Source organism: Ambystoma mexicanum, chromosome 1p, assembly GCF_040938575.1.
Source record: "Ambystoma mexicanum isolate Mex_15411 chromosome 1p, UKY_AmexF1_1, whole genome shotgun sequence".
Classification (NCBI taxonomy): Eukaryota; Metazoa; Chordata; class Amphibia; order Caudata; family Ambystomatidae; genus Ambystoma; species Ambystoma mexicanum.
In genome coordinates this window covers 1,307,907,427-1,307,933,582 of record NC_090921.1, presented here as the reverse complement: position 1 = coordinate 1,307,933,582, position 26,156 = coordinate 1,307,907,427, and the positions used below count along the sequence as shown (strand labels likewise).

General features: G+C 43.7%; 1 protein-coding gene across 1 annotated transcript in view; it reads left to right on the top strand.

Moving 5' to 3' along the window:
- LOC138453429 (excitatory amino acid transporter 2-like) overlaps positions 1-25,276 on the top strand; it is a 724,030-nt gene extending 698,754 nt beyond the window's left edge. The window contains exon 11 of the mRNA XM_069606271.1: positions 24-25,276. Coding sequence (XP_069462372.1) covers positions 24-122 — 99 coding nt within the window. The 3' untranslated portion in view covers positions 123-25,276. The remainder of the gene's footprint in view (positions 1-23) is intronic.
- Positions 25,277-26,156: the final 880 nt, after the last annotated feature.

Sequence of the window (26,156 nt, the reverse complement as noted above, 5' to 3'; positions counted from 1 at the left end):
AACTATACCATTGTGTCTTGCAGGCCCATGAGAAACAGGAATCCCTCTTTGGCCATGAAGATGATGGGGAAGAGCCATGGTCCACCTCACGGAACAGTAATGAAAAGAAAATGGAGGACTAGCAGGCCTGCTGGTGTGTTTTCCTTGATCGTTTGTGACCCTTACCAATTACTTCCAAAGCTTCCTTCTTGGCAAATGGACATAATGGACAGGTGTAACCCTGTACGTACAGCTTCTTAAATTCAGAGACCTGTATAATTCCAAACTTTCAGTACACCGATACCGGAATGTTGCATGTATGTGCAATGCCAGATAAACCCTCCACGGTGGTGTTGCTGGAGATATTTTCGGAGCTTCCACAACTGGCAGAGAACCTCTGCTTCATCTCATTATCGGCTGAATTTTTAAAAAATGATCATATCTTGTTGATTGATGATAGACATAACTCTACTGCGCTCTAATATACCAGTCGAATACATCTGTGTGTGAAATACAGACCCTGGTGGTGTTTTGGGCTTCAACGCATGATTTGCGGAGGGTGCATATGATCTCAAGCTTTTTGACATCCAAATGCACATCGCATCAACTGGTAAAAGAACTTATGGCTACAGGGCTGAAGTACACAAAAAGACCAGCATACACCTGAATTCCAAAGGATGAAGTTGGGAGGACTCTCCAACCACAGATTATTGGAATTTTAACATAGGACATGTGGACAATCTTAAGCGTACACTCATCTCCCCTGGGACTTCCAGTTGTATCACCTGCCATTCATTTAGGTACAAAATAACTGATGCAGTTCCTCTAGTATGCACTGAGTGAAAATGTAACCCTAAACTCGAAACATGGTCATCCCTCTTTGAATCATTATTTGATGATAAAACCTGAGTCACGTTGTCAAATGCACATACATAACAGGGTGCCCCACTTTTCTAGTTAACAGTTGACAGCAAGTATATTAGAAATGACATCACTCCAGATCAACACCCTGCATAGTCATATGACCAACACGCACAGTGAGTCAACAGGAAGGTTAAGGATAGACCAATTGTAAATCCAGACCTTAGGTTTCAAGCCAGGTTTGTATCTCTTTGGCACATGTCGTAGTCTACTATTGATTCTGCTTACCTTCATGTGGCATCCAACAGTAAATCCAACGAGTGGACCAATGTCATTGCTACGCGTTATATTAAGGGTTTTAGAGTTTTTATCTGCCAAAGCACAATTGAACCTTCTGACCACACAAATTAAGTCCCACATCAATTGTAGTTGTTATATTTTCTTTTTCATTTGAGCAATCTCGGTAATAGGCTTAGCAGGTGGCTTTGTATTTCACCAAACAAGCCTTTCATAGTAGCAGATCTCAATATTTATGCTGTGAATGTAAATCATGTGGCGGGGGAACGTTCTGCCCCGGTCTTAAAATATTCTGTGACTAAAAACTGAAGCATTGACTAGGGAAGTGGGTCTCAGGTTATAGTTGCAACCTTTAAACATCTAACGCGGGTATAATTCTGCATCTTTTCAAATCCACTCGCTAGACCATTCCCATGCAAGAGCATCATTGTCGAGTTCATTCTTTTCAACGCTTTCCATAGATAATTATGGTTTACTTCATGAACCGCTTTTTCAGTATCCAACATAGTGGCAATCCATGTACTTTTTAACAGTAGCATATTTGATTGTATCAATAATAATTCTGTATGGGGAGTCAGTTTTCTCCCGGACATAAATGTAGATTGGGCAAGCCCCACAAGGAATCCTATTTCTCTTAGTAGTCATATTGCAAATAGTAAAAATAAAAAACGTATGTATATTCTTTGTTCATCCTACTTTAGATCGGGATTCCTCATTAGACCTCTCAACATGGAGGATTATCACAAGATATATTTTATTGTTTTCATTATAACATTTAAAAAGCTAAATGTTTGTAAAAAAAAATGTACTATGTATTCTATCCATCGCCAAGTGGCTATACAAAATTATAACCACTTTCATACTTAATCCAATTCACATGATTATTTACAATGCAACAGATATGAACATACACCACACATTATGTCCACAATTTTGTACATCAGATTACATGATTGCTGTATACTTGTCTAATGTTAACAAGCATAGTCAATGTATCCGACATGTTTCTGTCCTTATGTTAAATTAATTGGACATTCATCAGGGAAGGTGATTGGTTTGGTGCATGCTACAGGTATTGAAGGCCTAATTGTCTTCTCTGGATGAATTAATCATCAAGATTCAAGTGGACAGACGATAACAGATGTTCCTATTAACCTATTCCTATTAACATGGGATTGTTAACCTGGAAGGAATCACAAAATTCTATTAAATAGATTCCAAGTGATTTATAAATCAGCAATTGTTAAGCAATTAGTTTGAAACTTCCAGAAAGTTAAAAACAAGTACCTTGTCTTGCTAATTAATTGGGAAACGACTCTCTTGTGTAAAGTTTGTTCCTTCCAAACTTGGAAAGTCCCTCTTGAGACCTGCCGGAAATGGAAATGTAAGAGTGCATAGATAAACAGGTAAGATAAAGTCTCTGTTTTAATTTATTTAGGGTACTGTAGGTTATCCTGACACTTACTACTCAATGAGATTAGTCCTTTGAGCTGGCCTACATATCTTACAGGCATGGTGATACACCATTCCAACCTATGGATATAATGTTGCCAATCTTAGATATTAAGTATTATTGCTATATAAAATATGACTTTTTAAACTATTCAGCGTTATGGAGAAGTTACATCTCTGTAGATCTCTTTGTTGGTGAGTCTTGGGTTCTTCGTTATTTGAGGTTAATATCTGAGAAGAAGAAACAAACTAAAGGATATGTTTTAAAGGACTCTCTAGGGATCAGTCACGTGTCAAACTCTGAAATATAATTTAAAGATGCCAAATGTCCTTACAGTTAAGCTATTTCCCACAATATCTAAGGGTTTTTACAAAAATCCTTTGGGCTAGCGGGAATCCTACTTCCATGTGAGGGAACCATAAAGTTGTCACAGCAGGGTCTATAAGCACAGTGAGAGTGCCAATTTCAAATATGGACTGCACGACATCTGATGCAGTCATGTGGCTCCAGGATATGGTCATAGAAAACGGACTATGTGTTCCTAATGATGGTGGCCATTTTAGGATGATAGTAGACTGTCATTATCGTTTAATGGCATAACTAATATTGATCTGACCCAAATGCTGATTCTAATTTGAGAAAAAAACTGTTACAGTGTTTCAGCCTATGCACTTTAATAGGTGGGACAGTGCAAAATTGTCGAATCTGGAACAGAACCCATGCTATAATTAATATGTGTGCTCTCTGCGTTATTTTCACAAGGCCAAAATCACACGTTAGAGCAGAAGCCGAGTCTGTCATTCTATTTCTTCTCAGCAACAGTCTACCACTAGACTGATCAAATGTCATGCCCAAATTTACATCTGGCCAAGGAAGTAAAAACGTTAGGGTTTTACCTGGACTCCACTCTCACGCTTCATCCACTGCATACACCTGTAAATTAATTAGAGCAGGTAAACAATTCCTATCTCCTAACAGCGGCATGATACTAGCCAGAGCGCTCATCCTGTCCATAATGGACTATTGCAATGCTCTCTACATTGGAGCCAACAAATACATCATTAAGAGAATACAGATATTCCAGAACAACGCCCTTAGAGCGGCACTCAGCATAACTAAGAAAGAATATATCTCTAAGAATAGGAGACAACATAAGTGGCTATCTACTTATGATAAAATCCAACTGAAAACAGCGTCTCTGACCCATAAATGCCTATATAATAAGGCACCATGCTACCTGACAGAAAGAATCATCAGAAAATTATCAAGAAGACCCACTAGAACAGCCAACTTGAATTGTCTCGTTGTACCATGATTCAAACTCTCTACAATTGGGGGCCCCAGCTTGCCGGTTAAGTCAGCACAATTGCGGAACTCCCTGCCACCACCCCTGAGAGCGACTCAAACATTCTCCAAATTCAGAGATTTTGATTAACTGGTTCAAAGAGAATGACAAGTAAACAACCCCAGCCACTCACCACTTGTAAATAACTTTAACTGCATTGCATTGTACATTTCTGCCTGTACACCGCCTCTTCATTATTTAAACATATATCTTCCTATGCCTGCATAACTGCTTTGGTATCCGTATACTATGTTCTTGCACCTTTACCATATGTAACAAGCTCCATGCTTGTCTTTTTCTTATGCCTGGATGTCTTTATACTATGATGTGTATTAGTACCACATGTAACTAAGCTAAATGCCTTCTTCTACCCTCTGCGCTCTGATACCTCCGGGTCTGGTGCGCACTACAAATAAACATACAAACAAACAAACATTAAAATCACCTCCTATCGTAAAAGGCTCATTGCACATTGGCCTTTCCTTCATGTCGTTCAGTGAGGTTGGTTGACTCATCAATAGTTGGCGCAACAAATGATTCAACTGTTATCTTGATCTTGCCCACTTGTAACAACCCAGTGGCCACCTCCCCTACAAACAGGGCCCTTTCCTAGAGCTGTCATTCTTATGTTTTTGCATATTAATACTGTGACCCTTGGTAAGCCATTTATGCATTTCTTATAATGCTTTCCTTCACCTAGCGGCATGTCTCAAATAACAATAATTTATGGATGTATTTGTTTATGTGCTGTGATGTATACATGCTTCACTTGCCCGACATTCAATAGCAATAGTTGCTCCAGTTTCAACTGAACTAATTAAATACCATATTACACATGCTCGGTCTATAAATCCTGTTACAGACTCGTTTCAGTTCTTCTTTTGCGTTCTGAGGTTGTCTTCCATTGCTGCTCGTAATCCTTTTTTTACTGCTTTCTATATAGTCACTGATTTCCCCTCCTGTCCCTTCCTCGTGGGCGCACTATATGATTGTGTGTCCAACACTTTTTAAGCAAAGAGCCTTAGCACCCATTTCTCTGGGCACACCTCATGGCAGATCTCCCCTACCTAATATTAACACTGTTCTCTTTTTCTAATTCCGCCCTGTCGCCCCTATCTATCTAAGCACGTCTTCTTGCTGGGCTCTTCTTGCAAAGGTACGTATTTGCAAATTCACTTAAAGTCAGCACCTTGTCTATACAGCTTGCACTTTTCTATGGAGTTCGGGGTTCTTCTTCTTTCCTTTTTTGTTGGGTCCTTACATCTTTGCCCCTTTGATCCCCTAGTGGTGCATTTTCACTGCAGAAAGATCTGTCAGGTAGTTGAATATACTTTCCCACAGGACTTTAAATCCTCCTGTTGCTTGCGCAAAAATAAAGGGGAAGGTTGCCAATGTAGTGAGGTCTCGTAGTTCACATCACTGAAGACTTCTAAATGTTTGTTCTTGAGTAGAAACATAACATTTTTTTATATAACTTCCTTTGGTTTATAATTTCCAAATTGAGCTTTGACCGCTCTTCGTCTGATATTAGCACCTAGAAGTCATTGTTGACCTCCTCTCAGCCTATCAGAATGTTCAGAATGTGGTCAATAACTGCTGGCATTTACTGCTCTCCAGACATATTGCTTTCAGAGGCAACCCGGGGGAAAAGACAGAACGTGTTTAACTGCATCCAAGAAGCAGAAAAATAATTTCCCAGTAAGACGTCTTTCAACAAGGCTCTCCAGTTTAATTTAACTCAATAAAGTGAAAGCTACAAAAATGGAACAATCGTTCAATTTTTGCAAAGAAAAAACCTTCACTTTAACATTCTACTTGAAGTAAGCACATGCAAAATCTATTCCAGTTCAGGCCCAAGTTCACAATTAAAAGAATGACCTTACACTATATGGCTGCCGGCTACCAGTATAACAACCTGTAAATAACGTACTTATTAAAGGCTAGTTGTGAAATCACTCACTACTGACCTCTTATAAGAAATGAACATCCTCTGTAATCAGTTATTGCGCTTCGGTTGACATGGCCCAAGGCCTGCTGCTTGAGCCGGCACCGAGCAGAATGCCAGCAGCCACTGCACCACTTGTAGCCATCACAAGCTGTTCCAGATCGTTTTTTTGTAAAATCCCTTCTCGTGACCCTGTATAGCCATTTACTGATATGAGGCTATTTATGGCAGTATCTTTATGTCTGTACTGCTGGAGTTGAACACAAGAGAGCAAGAACCTGCTTGTTATTGCTTATTTTAAAGCACATCATGAACACGTCTTTAGAAGAGTTGCGTTTCATTAAACTGTTTAAACTATTTTTCGGCAGCACATTAGAAGGTGCCTGCTAGGTGATTGTATTAATCAAAACATATTCTACATTGATTACATTTGTCAGCAACTAGAAGATCTCTTATATTGCATTAAGCAAGATCCTATCTAATAAAGGAGATGACAGTGCATGGCGATGTATTATAAGGAATCAAATATGCCATTCCATTAAAAAAAAAAGGATATTGCTAGGCTCCTTGGAGTTTTGTGACATTATAAAGGACCTCAGCCTTCGGTGTCTTGCTCTATTTGGTGACAAAACACCTTAGTGACTTGGAATATCCTAAGAGCTTACTCCAGTTAGGGGGTACTCTATGCCATATATAATGATAGCCCAGTTATTTAAATATTGCAAAATGAAACCACATTTAATTTTTCAATACGATGTGCGTACTTTACTGAACTAAGATGTTTTACTTCGCCACCACAACTCCAAAACAAGTATTTGTACTAGCACTATGTGGAGGGTCTTTATTGGTTGGAATAATGACTCATTCCCACTTAAGGTAGCTGAAAGGTTCACACCTGGGGGGAAGGGAGCAGATGTCTAGCCGGTAGAGTAATCTGTAGCTATGCACTTGTGTGCAAGAGCAATATCAGGTGTGTGTAGACGCATATCATCACATTATTGCTTTGCTAATCTTTTGCGCAATTATACAGATCGAGAGCTTGAACTCTAGCTCCGATGCTCAAATCCTCATGCCCGTCACACACCTACTTGAGCAATGTCTTTGTTTGTCTCTGTCAGTTTTCTTGCGCATCGTGATCATCGTTGGCATTGCATATTCTGGATTCTACTTCTTGCACTCTCTCACATTTTTCATTTATCTTTTATAATACTCACTTCTTGTACCAATTCTGCAGTAGATTCTTGTTGTATTAGGCGTGTTCATGTATGTCTATGAGTATTGTATTAAAGCGATCCTCGTCTCTTTGTATACCCTCTGAATTCAAGCCAATTGAAACTGTGGCACCCAGTTTGAGCTCCAGAGGTACCTAAATTCACCTATTGTTCAGATATTTCAGTCTATGAATGTATTTTGCATATACCCACACATTGCCATAGTCACATACTGTATCTGAGTTGAGGCTTGCCTTCACTTCTAATTTTAATCCAGTTATAATCAGCCCTGAATGGGGGCCCAGCAATGTCAGCCATGAATGGGGATCCAGCACTGTCAGCCCTGAATGGGGGCCCAGCAATGTCAGTCCTGACTGGGGGCCCAGAAATGTCAGCCCTGAAGGGGGGGTCCAGCAATGTCAGCCCTGAATGGGGGCCCAGCAATGTCAGTCCTGACTGGGGGCCCAGAAATGTCAGCCCTGAAGGGGGGGTCCAGCAATGTCAGCCCTGAATGGGTGCCCAGCAATGTGTTTGCTGCTTTTGTTGTAATTCAGTATCTCACTGTCCACATTTATATTTTTCATCTGACAGTGAATTCACAGAAAGCTTTACATTTATATTTAGTGGAGAGTCTTTTTTGGGATGTGCAAACTGCCAAAGCCCTTCAAGACCAGCATATTTTTTTTATAAATCCTTAGAACTTGCCTCCAACACGTTAGTCTATTGGTTAGCTACTTACCTTCCTCCACTCCCAACTTCACCAAGGGCTTATTTCTGGCTGCAGTGACCTGATTGTTACCCCGGTTCTCTCATGCAGGTTTTGAATTTGCATTTTGAGTTTGCCCAGGTGCCAGTCATCAGCCATACCTACCGGTACATTCCTTCTCCTAGACATAATGTGGGTGCCCTGTTACCTGAAAGCGTTTCCGTGGCAACATTATCTCATTTTTTACTGGCATTGGTGTCTGTTCTTTTATGGTCACATCCTGTCGAAGCATGGGAATCTACTGAACGGTCCAAGATTCTTACATCAGATTATTGCTCTTTATCCTAAGACCTTGCTGCTATTGTTAAACTAGTCACACTGCCACTCATCCTACATTTGTCACTCTGAGCACCTGCAGCTTCTGATGTCAGCACCACGCCTCCTCCTGTTGGTTGGTGTGCTTGTATTATCAGTATTCCAGCGGGGGTAAAAGTAGTCTTGCTGGTCAGCAAGTGCATCTCCCTTTTTCCCTCCAGATTTGCCTTCATGCTTCCACTTTCCCTGTATTCCTCTATAGCAGCTGTGTGATCCTTTGCAGCGATTGTGTGTTGTGCTGTCTCTTTCTAAAGCCAGTGACTAAATGCCAGCTTCAACGCTGGCACAACATCACGTGCCTCACATTTCCCCCCAACTCACAGCAGGGGCAAATCACCCATATCTGGTCCATAGGACTGAATCGCCCTCACAGGTCTCAGTAGAAGATGGTACTCGAGCGCATTGTTAGCTGTGGTTGCAGTAGGGTGATCTTTGATGACTGGTTAGCCTCTATGCCCTGGTAGCACCCCAAATTACTGCACATTGCTGATGACTTATAACTTATAATTGCCTCCAGCAATCGTTTTTGTGAGCTGCCCACCTTTATGAAATGTAAACTTCTGAAAACATTACCATTGTTTCACATTTAATTGGGCCCTCTATGGTGCAGCACTTTGAGTTGCCTCTGTGGGATGGCTGCCGTGGGAGCAAAGGCAGGGAGTGATGAATGATTGCCTGGTCTGACCAAAACATGAGCTAACCCCCTGTTTTCATTGGCCTATTGCTCTATTTCCACTTGGAGATAAAAGGGCCCCAGTATATCCAGTTATATTACTGGAGGCCGTTGGTAAGCAGTGATGGCTGGTGATGTTTTTAATTGGAGGGGTGTCAATATTTCCAATGAATGATCGACAACGCGGGAGCCGCAGCCAACTAAGAAACAACCGCCAAGATCTTTTTTTTAAATGAAGGGTTAAAATGGAGCATTTTGCATCACAATTTCTGCGAAAAAATGGTTAACAAACAACAAAGTTTTCAATCGGTTTTGTAGGCTAATAAATGGAAAAATACAATTCATGTAAGGTCGCCAACAGTGCACAGGTTCATTTTCTAACACATTTTCATGATGCGTTTGCACACAGTGTAGGCCAGTATTATGGGAGTGCAAAATAAAAATGTTCACACTGGCTGCACCAATGTAGGCGAGAATCCCCACAGAAGAAGACTCAAAACGCTGGTAATTTGCCTAAATTATTAATACAAATGCGAGGCTACAGTAAGAAAACATATCTATACTGGCTACACCAATGTAGGCCAGTTTCCCCACCTAAGAGCAATCATCATGTTGTATTTGCCTGTAATATGAGTAAAAATGTTATGTCACTGTTAGAAAACATGTCCATAATGGTTGCACTAATGTAGGCCTGCAGTCCCATATACAATCACTCACCATGTTGGCTTTTGCCATAATGCCAGTAAAAATATTAAGCTATTAGCTCGGGACCTAGACATCTTCCTTCTAACCACCTTCCTAACTAGAGGCTATTCTCCCGAGCCCTCCACCCCAAACACACACACTAATAAACATTCACCTGTGCACCTCATACATTAAAGCATACACACTCAACTCTCTAATTATATCTGCACCTACACACTACAACATACACACTACACTCTCATTCAGATGCACACTCATATGGAACAGCATGCAAACTATGCTTTCTTTCACAGACACAACTACCTGGATGCATGCAATACATACTGTGAGACGGGCATGGTATCAAGAGAGACACAGACTCAAAAGTAACAGTTTGAAAACCTTAATTCACAAAGTTGTGGGGTGGGTGTAATGCCTACATGGCCCTAACTCTAAGAGGATTGTTCCCTGAATTGATGCTTCTAAGGGCAGTTGATGTCTGTAAGTCCAAAACCAAAGTTTGTCTGTGTCCAAGCCTATGCTTGCCCTCACTCTTAAGTCAAATGTGATAGGGATCCTCGTAAAGGAAAAATGGTGATTCAAAAGGAAATGTAAACCACAGCTGGTTTCAGGTAGTCCATAGTTGTAGTTCTGCCAGTTCAAAGTAGTTCAATTCAACAGGGTTGCCCTTGGAACCTTCCCCACAGGGCTCTTGCAGCAAGTCAATAGAGTTCACAATGTGTCTGAGTCTCATGGGGTTCCCTACCCCAAGCTTTGATCCTTCTAGTTCCAAACAAACAACAAAAACACAATTCCTATTAGGCCTCTCAGGGTTCCCTTCCCCAAGTCTAGGCCTCTTTTTGACAAGTTCAAAAAATGTCTTTAGCAGGCCTTTTAGGGTTCCCTTCCCCAAGGCTAGGCCCCTCTTTACGCAGTTCAACAAACAAACAAAAAAATTCCTCTTGTCAGGATAGACTTCTCAGTGTCCAGTTCAGTTCATGTTAGGCCTCTCAGGGTTCCCTCCCCCAAAGATAGTCCCCTCTTTACGCAGTTAAACAAACAAACAAAAAAATGACTTCTTGTCAGGATGCACCTTTCAGTGTAAAATGCTTTCATCGGTAGTATCAGAGACTTTCGAGAACACTGGGTTCTTTGCTCCTCACAGGCGCGACCACTCTGACCTCTTGCCCATCTCCTTCTCTGGCACCTCTTCTTCTTCTGTGCCTCTTCCACTCTGTCCTCTTTCCTCTCTATTTGCCTTCCTGCAAACCTTATTTTTCCATTGTGCATACTTGCACCTTCTTTCCACCTATCCGTGCCACTGCACACTTCTCTTTACTTTTCACCTTCCTGTGCCTCTTGCACACTTCTCTTTGCTCTTCGTCGTGCTCTCTTGCACCTTCATTTGCTCACTTACATGCATCGTGCAATCTCTGCATTTATTTCGGGTCGTTTACACCCTCTTTTTCACTTTCGGGTTGCTTGCACCCTCTCTTGGCTGTTTGGTTTCCTCTCTCAGTCTCTTTACTGCCTTTCTTGTTTTCGGGTCACTAGCCCCCTTTCTTGACTGTTTTCCGCGCCACCAGCGCACTTCCTCTGTCTCTCTTTTTTTCCTCACCTCTAGCACCTTTTTCTGTTACTTGGCTTTGATATCTTCACGCTTTTCAGCATTTGCTCGCTTCGCTTTGCTTTCTCTTCCTTTGCTTCACTTTCACTTACATCTCTTCGCCTTTTCCCTTTTCCTTGCTTTGCTTTGCTTTTTCCCACTTTCACTCACCAGGCTGTTCACTTTTCTCAATGATCCTGCACGCTACTGAGTTTCTTTCTGACTCAAGAAACTCACCAATAGTAGGCAGCGCTGGTGAGCAGGTCAACGGGTTCTTCGGTCAAGGTCAGGATCTCACCACCTGCCGCTTGCACATCCCTGGGATCGACACACATCCCAAGGGAACGAGCAATAGTCCGAACAAGGCCAACAGACTGCCTTCTGTCCCGCTCCAGCTTCCTAGAGACATGGCTCCCTCGCCACGCTGCAGCCCCTTTCACACACCGGGCCAGTTCCTCAGTGTCCCGCACTCCACCGGTCCTACTGGGCTCCACTTCCAGCAGCCTTCAACTCCTTGGCTCTTATGGTCCAGCCAGCATCCCTGTTCGCTCTCTGACTCTGGCAGAACCACCCTTTTTATACTGCAGGTGAGAGTCAATTGGAGTCAGGTGTGTACAATTGTGGTAATGTGCCTGACCCTGCCTGACTCTATTAGTGGACAATTCAAAGGTGTTAGATTGTAGGCCTCCTTTGGTATCCCTATGGTGTCTCCGTGAGTAATCTTCATTGCTCCCGGTCACCTCTTCCTCGTACCAGTATTTATTGGAATTGGGGAGGGGGGGATGGGACAAAACCAATGAGGGTTCTTACGGGGTGACTGGAAAGAAGGTGGTTGAAATTGGAGAGAGCGGGAACACCTAGCTTGATTTTTATATATCTGGGATAGTTCCTCTTTTCTCATATTATCCTTCTTTACTGGCAATTTGGAATTGTTGGACGGATATGGATGAGAAGTCCTTTGACTTGAGTTGGGGAATGATCTGTCTTGTTATAGCCTAACAGATTGTGTTCCTTCTGGTTCTTGTACTTCCACATCCCTGTCATTCTGATAGGATTTGACTTCTCTTGCTTATTCAAGAGAGATAGACCCGAATATCCTATAAAGACCTCTGAGAGGTCCCCGTCATCCCATTTTGTCCTAATAGAATACCGCTTATCACCTGAGGGTCTCTCAGATTTATTACCCTGGACTCCCCTTCTCAGGTGATCCTTTCTCGCTTGTCGGCCCCCAGGGTTGGGATCCAAAAGCGATGAGCCTCCCCTTGCCACCTGAATAGAGGAATTCTGGGGTTTACTTGGGAGAATACCCTAAGGTTTCTCACAATACACATACAGAAGTTTTTTTTTTCCTTACCCACAAAACGCATCGGCTCCTGACTGAGTAATTGGGACTAACGTTGATGCCACACAATCTACCTAACTGGCCCTTTTGCTCCCACGCAACTGACAGGCAAGAACCAGGAAGCAGAGGGAGCTCTCAATCAAAGACCTCTCCCTTCCTGGCTTCTGATAAGCACAGTTTAGTCGGAGTGCCACCAACCCACTACCACAGGCCCTGTTAAAGTGCAGAGAGGCAAAGCACTGCCCTACGCACACTTTTGGGCCTACAGCATAGCCCAATGGGCCATTCAAGGTTGGGGAAACAAAACTCCCTCTAGCTTTCATGGCCCATTGGGCATGTGCAGATGGGGTACTACTGAAAGCCAAAGGAAACCATGTTTTCCTAACAAGGGCAGCCCAGGAGGGCATCCCAACCTGCTTGCTGCAGAAAAGGGAGCACTCAGTGTTTTCACATGGCTGGCCATTTTCTTCTATAGTAGCTGTCGAATCCGCACCCCATCATCCATTAGGGACAAGCCCTCAATGCTTGGATAATCAAACACTACTATCCTATTAATGTTCTGTGATAGAGGAATATTCTCCCACATGTACAACGTAGCTTTAAATCCGTTTATCTTGGTTGGAATTTGGACATTTCGACCATCCTATGGGCCTCATCAGGAGTTGGGCAGAGCAGTAAAAATGTGGCAGTAACGCTATTACCTCCGCATTACCGCTCCATTCAATCCGAGTTTGGTGGAACCTCCGAGCGTTCACCTCAAGCTGTAAGCTTGAGGTGAATGCGCCAACTTTTCACCCATTCCCGGCGCAATTACCGAAGCGCAATTATCGCAATGGTAATTGCGCCAAAATGCCCCACTGAGTCCATTTATCAATAGCACCGGACCAAGTTGCGGTAACGCTAATTGCGTTGGGCAGTACGCCGGCAGATTTACTGCTGGGATATCACCCAACTTGTAATGACCCACATTTCTTTACTTGGTGGGGTTTATTGTACTGCATTAAAAAATATGATTTTTAGATTTGAAAGTAAACAAGCATTTAATCTAAATTGGTATATTGGTTGTCACCTAAGTGTCTTTTACAAATAGGTTGTGTGTGTTCTATTGCCACATGTTGTTTTCTCCACTGTGGTCAGAGTTAAAGTTGTCCATACTTTGTAATGGATAAGTAAGGATGGGAGATTAGGAGGTTGTTTAAGGCATAGTTAGGGTGAGGCGAGGAGGCTCCCTTCCAGTCGTCCGTTAGTTTGAAGTGCACCGCTTTGGTATATTTTAATGCAGCTAAGGCTACATCGTTGCTAGTGGGGGGGCTGAGGGTGCTATAACCCCGGGTCTTCGGTTGTAGCCCCTGATAGAAGCTCAGGAGCTACAACTAAAAGGCTAGCTAGGCCAGAGTCCCGACAGTCCCAACATTAGAGTAGCCCCAGATCTTTTCCAGACCTAGCAACACATCTGGCTACATGGTAAATCTGAACCCAGAGCACCTCGTCATTAGTTTGTTGTCTCCTATTAATCCAGTAAACCCCCTGCGGGTATCTCAGTAGCATGTTATATGTCTCTGTCTGTCAGAGCAGTACTTTCGTAAACAGGTTCGACTTTATTGTTATTGTACTAGTCTCTGAGTGGATCTGTTTGGCGATTAGAGATATGTATGTGCGACTTGGACGCAGACTGTTACCTTGACAACATCTGCATATGCCCAGGAGTTTCTTGTGATATACAATTTCTACGTGTCCATTCTGTCATATGAACACAATTGTGTCTGAATGTTGTGTGCAATGACTTGCCAGGTTATGAGAAAACGATGACAGAAACATGCTGGCAGCTTCTGTTTTTGTTGTTTCTAAAACTCGTCCTCCAGGTGTACCATGACTTTTGTCTCTTTACTGCTCCAGTGATGCTTGTGTTGTGTTGTTGTCTTGCTTCCTGACTGAATGTGAGAAAATGTCTCTGTATTAAATTGTAGCAATATTTAACACTCTTGCATCGACCCACAAAACCTAATGTTTTCAAAACCTTTAATGTGGTAGAATGGCAAGGTTTGGGGAGCTGGCAGGCATATAAAAGGCCAGCTCACTTTCTGCTTCTGTGGGCAGTTCACTTCATGCTTCTTTGTCGGCAGCTCACTCCCTGCTTCTTTGTGGGAAGCTCACTTCCTGCTTCTGTGGGCAGCTCACCACCTGCTTCTTTGTGGGTAGATCCCTTCCTGCTTCTTTGTGGGCAGCTCACTTCCTGTTTCTTTGTGGGCAGTTCACTTCATGCTTCTTTGTCGGCAGCTCACTCCATGCTTCTTTGTGGGAAGCTCACTTCCTGCTTCTGTGGGCAGCTCACTACCTGCTTCTTTGTGGGTAGATCCCTTCCTGCTTCTTCGTGGGCAGCTCACTACCTGCTTCTTTGTGGGTAGATCCCTTCCTGCTTCTTTGTGGGCAGCTCACTTCCTGTTTCGTTGTGGGTAGCTCACTTCCTGCTTCTGTGGGTAGCTCACTTCCTGCTTCTTTGTGGGCAGCTCACTTCCTGCTTCTTTGTGGGCAGATCAATTCCTGCATCTTTGTGGGCTGTGCTTGGCGGACTAAGGGGTATCAGACAATTGTTCATATCTTCTAGACATGTTCCCTGTTGCCGACATTTCCTTTTTTGTTGTGTAAGGTTTGTGGCATTTGCATTTATTGCTATTTATTGGGATTTATACAGCGCTTTCAGCAACCATTAACTGTAACAATTTATTATATGTACTAAAGGAAGCACACAACATGGAGCTACATTTGCATTCAGGGGGCCACAAGAAGATGACTTTTTAAAGACGAATGAGAAGAAAAGAGATCGGAGTTTAGTAATGAGACACATGAATGAGCGAGATTGAGCATATGGAGAAAGCCAAAAGAAACAGAAAAGGGACTAAGAGCATAATTAGGAGTTTACAGAGACACTAGAGAAAGAAAATAGGAAGGAACAAGACCACCGACACACTTCGAAACAACGACTAGGTGGGAAAATAGAGTTAGCGAAGAGCAATAAGAATCAAAGAGATAAGGAAACCGGGATGGAGCTGGAAAAGAAAAATATAGTATCAGAATTAAATACAGACTGAGAGTGGCAAGAGTGTAAGCAGGGAGTCCTACAAGAAGTGTTCCAATTTCATAAACCCTTTGTGAAGCCCTCTTTGACAACCTTTATGATTTTTTGAAAAACCCTTTGCTTGACTTCCTCCACCAGAATAAAGATAAACCCTTTATGAAAACCTTTGTGCCACCTTTTTTGGATTTACTTTCAAGCAATTTCTCTTTCCCCTCCTCCTTCCAACTAAAACACAAGGAACAAGGAAACCTTTCGTGAAAACCTCTGTGGCACTCTTTGTGTTTTTTTTAAATACTCTCCTTGATCTCTGTACTCCGAAAAATAGAAAACACTTCCTAAACCCTACGTGGCACTTCTTCCCTTAACTTCCGCACGAGTTCGTTTGGTATTTGCCTCTCCTTGCTCTACCTTTGTCAGATAGATTGAAAAAAGGTCGTGCTGTATCTCGACGATGCTGATGTGGATGGGGATGTGGTGGAATATGCACAGATCATTTATACTGCGGTGGACATCTCTTCCTAGGACATGTATGGGAAAGGCCTGGGGCCTGACGAAGGTGGTGTGGCTGATGGGTTTTTTGAGACATGGTGGTGAGTAACAGCAGCTGTGTCAGGGGAAGTTGGAAACCGTGCATGGACAAGTAGAATGGAGTCCTTTGTGGAGGCCACCCAATTGATAGGGGAGCAGGTTGCAGCAGTGGCTGGGTGTCTTATAGAGGAGATTGGAGGAGATGGTGGCAGCAATTGCAGATGTATTGCAGCTGGAGGCTGATGGTGAGGGGCAGCAGAAGAAGGAGGACAGTGAGGTGGATGCGGGGGAAAAGAAAGAAAGACTGCAATATGGATGTGGGCAAGAAGGAAGAGGGGCGGTCGGAGGAGTGGAGGAGCAGCAGCTAGAGAAGGAGGAGGTAGTGGACCTAGCTGTGGCTTCCTTCCTCTGGAGGGGGTACAGCAGGACTGAGGACAGGGGCAGCTTCATCAATGCCTTCACCATGGTGGGACTGCACTTGCCCCTGCCCCAGGGGAACAGAAACCAGGCAGAGAAGTGAACAGTAATATGAAAACTCTGCAACAAGGATGTGGGATGGGTCAAGAAGAGCGAGTGTTGTGCATTGGGCTCGACTGCATTATGTAATCACTTTTTGGCCATGACATAAAGGAACCTGTAAGAGCCACATGGCTTCCACCAAATCCCCATGAGGTTTCTGCCAACACCTCGGGAATAGCTGGTCATTCCCACCTCCTTTTTCAGTGTAGCATTATGAGAAGAAGTCATAACGACAGCCTGCCGCACCGGCCACATCTATCAGCCCTGTGTTGGCTATCTGCCTCCCTTTGGTGGAAAGGGTGTCTGTAACTCAGTACAGGGACTGCTGACATGCTAGACTGCTGTAATATGCAGGCATAGTTTGCCTGTGTTGCACAGTGCTTGGCCGGTGGGGGAGCTGGAGGAGAGTGCAGTCAAAATGCTGTGGCGGCTCATCTGCATGGCCACCCACAACATCCACAAGTAAACTGAGGGAGGTGGATAGACTAGCAGTGACGCTTCTGAGAAAATGGGAGGGGAGTTTTTGTCATGTACTTTTGAGACCTAGAGAAATAATTGCAGTTGAAGGTATTGTGTAGCAGAGCGACCAAAATAAGTATTTGAAGTGGCCAACTAGTCTACTACATCTGTGCAGATGTACTGGCTATGGCTAGTCTTCTCACAGTCGTCTGCAGTATAGTGCTTGCTCGTCTTAAGGAAGGCCATTGGGTTAATGCAAAGCAATGTGATGCTTTTCCTTGCGGTCACACACAATATTACTGGGAGCACTTGCTCAATCTCATTGCCAGTGGAGTGAAGCGTGGAGAGTCCGAGGCTACTCTCACAAGTGCCAGGAAGATCACTTACTAAGCCATTATTCATCATCATATGGCTTTTATTCGACAATATTGCCATTTGCCAGAAGCACATTATATCACAATTATATTAAAAGAGATAAAAGTAATAGGCTACGTAACACAAGAACAATACATCACATTGTTAATCTTGTTATACCATCATATTAAACAGGGAGTGAATAAAAATACAAGTTTACATTCTAAAAAAAAAATTGGGCTATACTTCATCATATGCAATATGCGTGGCTACATGGAATCCCAGTCATTCCTAAGTGTTGTTCTCCCATGTAAGCGATCATATAAAAGTGAGGCGGCCATATGCAGAAGGGCTCAAAAAGCCAAAACAATTCTAGAGTAAATTTAGGGAATGGGGCTTCAGTACGTAGGATGGGTACCTGGGGTGATGAGGAGGCCAAAATAAACCATTAGTGTATTGGATATTCATCCTTACCCGTGTGAGATGCTTTAGGAAGAGAAGCATTCAGCATCTGAACTGCTGATTGTCCAGTTTATGTTCTTGAAGATCCATCCACATGGAGGATTCTTGATTGGGTTTTGAGTGTGTCCCGCTGGCTCTCCAGCCTATCAGTAGTGTTCATAGAAGATGGCTCAGATGTCTAAAAGTGACAAGATGAAGGTACTTCCTGATCATGAACAGGACAAACCTTGGTTGTGTGCAGAGCATAGAGGATGTTGAATTCTATTTCTGACTCTGACTCACACGTAATTTGCTTCTGAAGCTCAGCATCACTCCATGTCTACACATTGGAACTTTTACGTGTGCCTCTTGGTCTGGCTCCGCTAAATTCTCCTTTGCCACATGAATCTGAAAAGTGTCCACTTTTATCTTGGCACATGGTTTGATTAATGACACCAGGAGATATTCATACCTTTTGCTGAGGTTATGCGTGGAACCCCATGCAAGGATGCAGCACGAACTGTGCTGCATCCACCGGCTGGCAGCACCAGCGGCACCACCACCACAATGAGTAGCACAGTTTGCCAGCTAAGCACACTTTTTGACCTCCTAAAAAGGCTCTAGCACAGCACCTGGCAGCAGTGGTAAATTACTTTTGCCATAAACTAATGCAATCCAGGTGTTTCCTACAACAGAACACAGCAAGAGGTCCACAGAAACATTATCCAGTTCCTATGCATGGTGTCACGTCATATGAGACTACAAAGATGTGGTACCCTATTTGATTCCAGGCTTCTCCCGCAGCACAGTTTTCGTGCACTGAGTGCAGATGGGGAGATTTCACTCTTTGTCCTATATACAAAAAATCCATGCGTTGGATTTTTTTGTGGTGGGCTAAAATGGGTTTTATGCTCATTGAGCCATAGAGGTGGGTTTGTTGGCAATGTGGCTGCCACACATGATCTCTTGAACTTTCAGATCAGCCCGGATTAGTTATCGGAGGATAGGACAGGGGCAATGGGCTGGTCTTGAAAGTAAGACCATCCAGAGCAACAGAGGTTCGAATCCCGGATCCACGTTTAGAAACCAAACTCAAGTACGGTATTAGGCACATTATATAAAAATAAATGCGATAAATAAATAAGTCACTACGTCCCGCTGGAGCTTTGTCTATGACTTCTATTTGTACATATGTGGCATGGACCATCTCCTCCTGAGTATCTGTGATTTCCTGCATAATGTATTGCAGATGGATCACAATCTTTATCTTGCTCATCATCATCGTTATTTTCGAACTTATCAGTGGATGTGTGTGGTGGTGCAGTCCAAGAACTTCCCATCTCCTACTCCGATGCACTGGGCCTCATTACGAGTATGGAGGCAGCCATGCCCTTAGCAAGGGCATGGCTGCCTCCATACCGGGTTCCAGTACCGGGTTCCTCCAATGAGGGCTTACCGGGCTATTCCAACCATGGACGACCCGGAAAGTCCTCATTGGAAAAACCCATCCCCATTCCTTTTGAGCCCCCATAGGGCTCAATGGGAATGGGGAGGGGGAGCTAATAACGGGCCCATTAATGACGGGCCCGTTATTAGCTCCCTGGTCACCTCGCGGGACGCTGGTTTTACCAGGCGTCCTTACCAGGTCCCGCAAGGGAACCTCATAATAGGGCATCCCGTGATGAAGGGTGCCGGTCCCGTACCGGCACCCTTCATTATGGGAGCCCCATGGCCTTAATGAGGCCCACTGTGTTTTTCACCTGGCTCAACAGTAGATGCAATCTGCACCTCTCCCTCTGCGCGCCAAGAAACAGGACCGGACACCCTCCTTCTCTGGTTGCTATACCCGATCATGTACTAATTTAGCCTGCAGGCCAGAGTGATGTGGGCAGAAGGGGCTGCTTAATGGGCCTTCAATTGATCACACACAACTCTAACATGCCCCATGCACATGGAGGCTGCTATGGCAGATCTGAAAGCCTCTTGAGCCACGTGCCATAACTTCCTCCTGGCATGTTGAGGTGCTCTGGACATGTTGACACTCAAGATGATCAGTTCTCAGAACTGTGTCATAAAAATATGGCACATGTGATGCAAACTCTACTAAAACGAACACAACTGACAACACCACCCAAGGCATAGGACACCTCTATGGGTCCAATACAAAAAGATTATTTAATTAAAGAATCATTCCATTTACAAACATTTCAATGAATGTAGTAATAGCAATACAGCAATGAAAACAGATGAAAAGGCATTCGTCTGAACCATTTGTTAAAGGACGACAGGAATATTGCACAATTGTACATGTGTAAACTACACCCTAAGTGCAGTATATAAACAAGAGCACTGATTGATACCGACAAAGGTTATACAAAACTGTTTAAAAAAAACAAATAACAACAATATTGTTCAAAGGGTCAACATAGCATGGTCCAGAGACAGATACATGTTGACACTGACAGTGTATATTAGACAATTAATCCAGGTTATTGACTATGCGAACAATGTTATTTGTTCTATTTGGGGTCTTGATGATTCATGCAAACAATATGTATAGATGCATCTCCTTAAGTTAGGTTTCGGCTCTCTTTTGCACCCCAATTCCAAGCTGAGCCTTCATCAGGGCACTTGTGTGTATTCATGAGCTCCTGGGTGGTTCCTTCAACAATAAAAAACAATATATACCTTGGCTATGGAGAAAATATTTGAAAAGAAACGAAACTTTGGAAAATATTTGAACATCAGGCCGAATTAATGAAAATGGCAGGTTACAGCTCCCACTTCCTTCCCACTCTGGAATTGTGTCTCCACCGAGTCACTCACAAAGAATGTCACATGCATGTATGTCGTGCAAGGTTTTCATGTGATTTTCTCCTCCCTAAATCTAGCCACAAAAAATGGCGTGTGTGTTGTACCTTCAGCGAGTGCCACTTAATTGCACGTTCCGGCCTATAAACAGCTCTTGGACTTTCTCCTCGCTAGTCACTGACAAGAACAGGTGTGTGTGTGTGGGTTTGTGTATGTGCGTGTGTGTGTGTGTGTGTGTGTGTGAGTGTGTATCTTGTGCATGTATGGAATGTATAAAGGGTGAGCCTATCTCGGAAGCAACAGGATGTTGCACATGGGAAACACATCCAAGGGGTTACAGTTACAGGGGTGGCAAAGGAGCTAGAGCGCGTAGGGGCATATTGGAGCAGGGGTGCGCCAGAGGGGAGAAGTAGAGTTGAGTGGGGTAATCAGCAATTGGTGAGATATTCTTTGAAGTGTAGGGTTCTAAGGTTCTCCCTGGAGTGTCGGCTGGGGCGAGTTTTATCTGCGTTGGTAACTTGTTCCAGAATCGGGATGCACAGCAGGAAAACACGTGTTTCTCTTCTGTGATTGCATTCTGGCCATGGCTTGTCTTTTGGTGACGCATTGGCCTCTGTTGATAGTGAGTTTCATTGCCAGGTTCAGTGTTGTGTTACTTGGGACTGCTTTGTAGGTGATGCAGGCTGACTTGAACAGGATGCATGCCTGAAAGGATAGCGACTGCATGTCCTTGAGGGTGGTAGTGATGTGTTCATGCAAGGTGGCCAGTGGGGTTTTCTCCTCCCTAGCGGCAGCCACAAAAGGATGGGTGTGAGTCGCACATTCATTTCTAGCCTCTGGATGGTAAACTACTGCTTCCTACAAACTCTGGGATTTTCTCCTACCTAGCTACAGACAAGAAACGCCACATGCTTGTGTGTCATGCAAGGTGGTCACTGAGATTCTCTCCTCTCTAATCCTAGCCACAACAGAATGGTTCACGTGTTGCACACTAAGAGCAGCTGAATGTTAACATGCTTGTTTCCCTCCCTAGTCACTTGTGACAAATGTCACTTGGGCGTATGCCATGAAAGATTGTCACTGACATTCCCTCTTTCCTAGAAGTGGTGACAAAAATATGGCAAACAGAATTACAATCACTGTATGGTAATCTCCTACCAGGCTCCCACAATTTTTAGGGATTTAAACAAAAAATAACAATCTATCCTATTCACTTTTCTGCATCTCCCTCAAACAATTCCCTTTTGAATGTTCTTGACCAGCTACCCTGGCAACCTTGTGCCTCTGCCTACAAAACTGATCACACAGTCCAACCTACATTTTATACAACCTGTGTGGCCAAAACGGCCCAAACCACACTGCCTGAACCTCGAAGAAGGTTCAAGAAAGTTCAATCAGCCGGAAATGGGCGAAATTTGTGTGATTCAGAGATGACCTGTTTAAGTTCACCCAGCCTTAGTATGAAGAGGTGTGTTGCCGGGCGTGGTGTTATTGGTGTGTGGCTCTTCCGTTAGTCCTGCAGCAGTGGCGGAGCCAGGGTGGGGGAAAAGGGGGCAGCTGCTCCCTCTGACTCCTCCCTGCTACCTCAGTGCGACCTCAGCCTCCCGCTGGTGTCCTATTAATCCCCCCCCCCCCCCGCACCAAAAGCTGCCTCCGCTACTTTCCTGCAGTGTGAATGCTATACGCTGTTGGGTAGTGATACCAGGTGTATGCCCCTGAGGGGGAGTGGCGCCATCATGTTATGTTATAACATTTCTATAGCGCCAAAGCCCTAAGGCATTTAGGCGCTCACTCATCGTTGGTTCACTCACGGGAAGATTATTGATCACCACAGTTTGTAGGGAGGCAACGTTGCTGTATGCATACGTGTTCAGCATACAAGGGCTAGTAGCCCCCCTTCCCCCGCAACTATTGAATTGAGCTTCATCTATTGTTAATTGGCAGAGCTAAGAATCCGGCTCTCATCCCCTTTGCACACGCTTAGAGGAAGGGTCCTATGTAAACTCGAAAACACATCTATGTTTGAACCAGGTATGATGTTGGGACTAGTGCAAGGCATGTGTAACTGCCTGCCTCCTATTTTCCTCGTGCATGAATGCAGTTTATGTGCTGTGGTCCCCGCATTACTGTGGCTTTCCTCTGTGAATGTCCCACATGCTGCAACGATTACCCATTGCTTCACAATGTGCAACGGGCTTCTAGGCCAACTCTGCTTTTAGTCATTTCTTCTGTGCTGCATCGTAATGTTTGTAGTGCTGCCCATCCGCCCTGGGGCTGAACAGATGATTTCGACCTGTTATTTACCTGTCTTGTGCAGCCCTACCCGCAAGGCAAAAAGCTTGTGAGACAGCAACTGTGTATTACAGTTTCACAATGAACTGAATTACCACACAAATGTTTTGCTTACAATAAGAATTGGAAGAAAGTGATGCTGCCTCAAGGTCAGCTGCTTGAACCTTTCGTAGGCCTCATTACGAGCTAGGAAGTGCGGGTTAAATGGGGTGGTATTACTGTATACCACCGTATTACCGCACTGCCTAAAGTTGAAGGCTTCACCCTCCGCTATGAGCTACAGGTAAACCTGCCAATTTACTGTCAATTTTTGGTGGAATTACCGCTGCTGCAATTGAGTCATATGGATTAAAGAAAATGGGGATTTACACGGCCATCTCCACTTGTAATCCGGCCGGACCAAGTGGTGGTAACGTTAATACAGTTTGGTGGTATCTGGCTGAATTTACTGCCCAGATACCATCAAACTCGTAATGAGGCCCATTTCTTCCACACCTTGTTGCTTAAAAATAGCACACATTTGGAAAATCAAGTTTGTAGCCCCGTGATAAAATAGGTTATTTATAACGTGCTTAATACCCAGCGGTTTCTAAGCAGGGGACCCGGGGATGGAACCTGTATGGCTCCCTGTTGTCTTGTTTCCAAGGCGAGCACGTTGCCCCTGAGCTATCCTCTCGAGACAGCATGTGCTACACTTTACTTTCTGAACTATGCAATCCGACAGCAAAACTGTTGCAAAATCAGTTAACTTCATTTTTTTTTGCACCAGTGCATAACTTTCCAAAGTGAGCACACTACATGTTTGCCAATCAAAGAAGAGGCCTGCGACTCATTGATATGATTGCCGCGCTGCTATAGCAATGGCGCAGCACTCCTGCCTATATATTAACTCTTGCAGCCTGAGGGCAGCGTCCACCCTGACTTTTGAACCTGCATGTGGTGATCAGAGCCCGCATGCAGTATTTTCTTTAAATATGTCATGCGTTAAATTAAAATAGCGCATGATAGCCCATAATTTTACCCTCATCCCAAAGGTGGGTAACACAATTCTGTGTTTGGCTCAACTTTGAAGGAGCTCCATTTACTGACTTCTGCACATTTTCTTTTCCACAAGACAGGCCCTGCGCCCTCGTGTGCTTTCCCAACTGTTTCACGGTACTGAAGTGTATTTTTTTTAAAAAAAGAAACAGATGTAGGGCAAAAATAAACTGATGAGATAATATTTTTAGACACATGGTATTTCAATTATCTTTTTGTTTTGTTTTGCTGCTCTCCGTTTACTAAACCTCGTCGACCCAAAAATGACTGTATGCAACAACTACTAACCACTCTCCCCTCGCCTCTCTTCCACACCCTCACACCTCTCACTTACCACACACACCCAGCGAGCTAGTGAAAGAACCCACCAAATAAACACAGAAACCGCACATGGCTCCCAAACCAAGCTACAAAAGCCATACACGCCAAAACGCCCAAACCACGTAAACATTGGAAGCCGCCCTTCCAGACACAGCAAGCCCAAGCCCACAAAACAAAGCACAGCCAGAAAGCTCACCAGCACAGACGCCAGTTTCTCCTGGTCCTGCGCCTACCAACAGATGAGCACAACCTCTATCCTATGCACTCTCTCCCTCACTAACCATCCCTACCCACTTTTTGCCGGTAGACCATGGACATGGCAGAGGTGCACAGTATAAATCAACTTAACATGCAGTAATGCAATAACTACAGGTTATTTCTGAAACAAAATCCCCCCAGAGGCCCATGTGAGCCTGTATATTATTGTGCTATGCCTGTACATTTTAATCCAAGACAATCTCTATGGAATGTGTCTGTATTAATAGCACAGACTACCACTCCGTTTATTGCTATACCCCCAAAACCTCACTCTGTGAATACCACAACACAATGAACTGGCCTTTGTCGGCCTGCCTTGGTTCTTACTTTAGCTTTTCTTTTTCTGTGTGTTTCTATCTGCTCCTGTACCTGGATAACCTGTGTTCTAACCCAACATCCCCTCTTGTAACTTTACTAATGTACATTAATTTAGTTGAGCTCGGATGTTGAAAAGTTGGTTTGACTTTCAAATGCATAGCTTGCCCCATTTGTACAAATGTTCCCTTAATTCAGCTTTCAATCAATTCTGCTGTTGTGTTCTCAGCTCCATTGCATGCTCGCTGCGCGGACCACGTAGCGCTATATTGATGTTTATTTCACAGAACTCTTGTTTCTGGTGGACTCTGAAGCGGGGCGTATACTATATAATTGTATGTTTTATGTGTTTTGCACTGGTATTTTTAATAAACAATTGGAACCTAATTCTCTTTTTTTTGGAGAGGGGGCTGGGTCAGTTACGGAATGTTGTGCTATTGACATGCTTTGGAAGGTTTGGGTCTATTTGACCTAAAACATTTGACCTAATCACATTTGATCGAATTTATTTCATATTCTTTTGGTCTAAAATGCAGGGGGAGACCCCCCTCCCCCTCTTCCCCTCAACCTAATCTATACCTTTACCCACCCTCATATATATTTAATTGAATTTGACCGGAAAAAAAGGTCAAAATAATTCGATCAAATGTTTTAGGTCAAATGTTTTCAGATCAATTATGCTAATAACCTTTCGAACAGTGCAGAAAAGAATACCTGTAAAAGCGGAATGCGTCTTTAATGTCTCAGCACTGAAGCACCCCGCTAAGAATGAGATCGGGTTTAAATAGGTTTACACTTTGTCCTAATAAACTTGTGGCCGTTACTCATGATTCCTCCACCGACTAGTGTCTTGTCTGTCTGTGGGTATTGGGGCAACTCAATTGTTAAGACCTGGTTTGTGCACCTCCAAAAACCGCTCAGAAACTTTAGGGATTTATGTAAATGCCACCAGCCATGCAGGGACATTGCAGGCTGCATTTACGATTGATTACATGATTGTTTGTCTTCCAGATTTCTGTGAAGAAACTGCACCCATTCACAAAAAGTAAAATTGCAAGTCTATGCACAAGAGGCCCTTTGCGGGAAATTTAAGAGCCAATCCAAAACGATGCCCAGTTTGTTGATGCGGTCTTGCTGTTGGAACTGGCAAGCTATAAATGGGAAGTTGGTGGCCTGCTGGGACTGGCACCGTTAAACGGTCTGCTGGGAGTGCTGTCAGGAGGCGGAGACCAACTGTGTGTGCGCAAACCTAATGTTAATACTTATA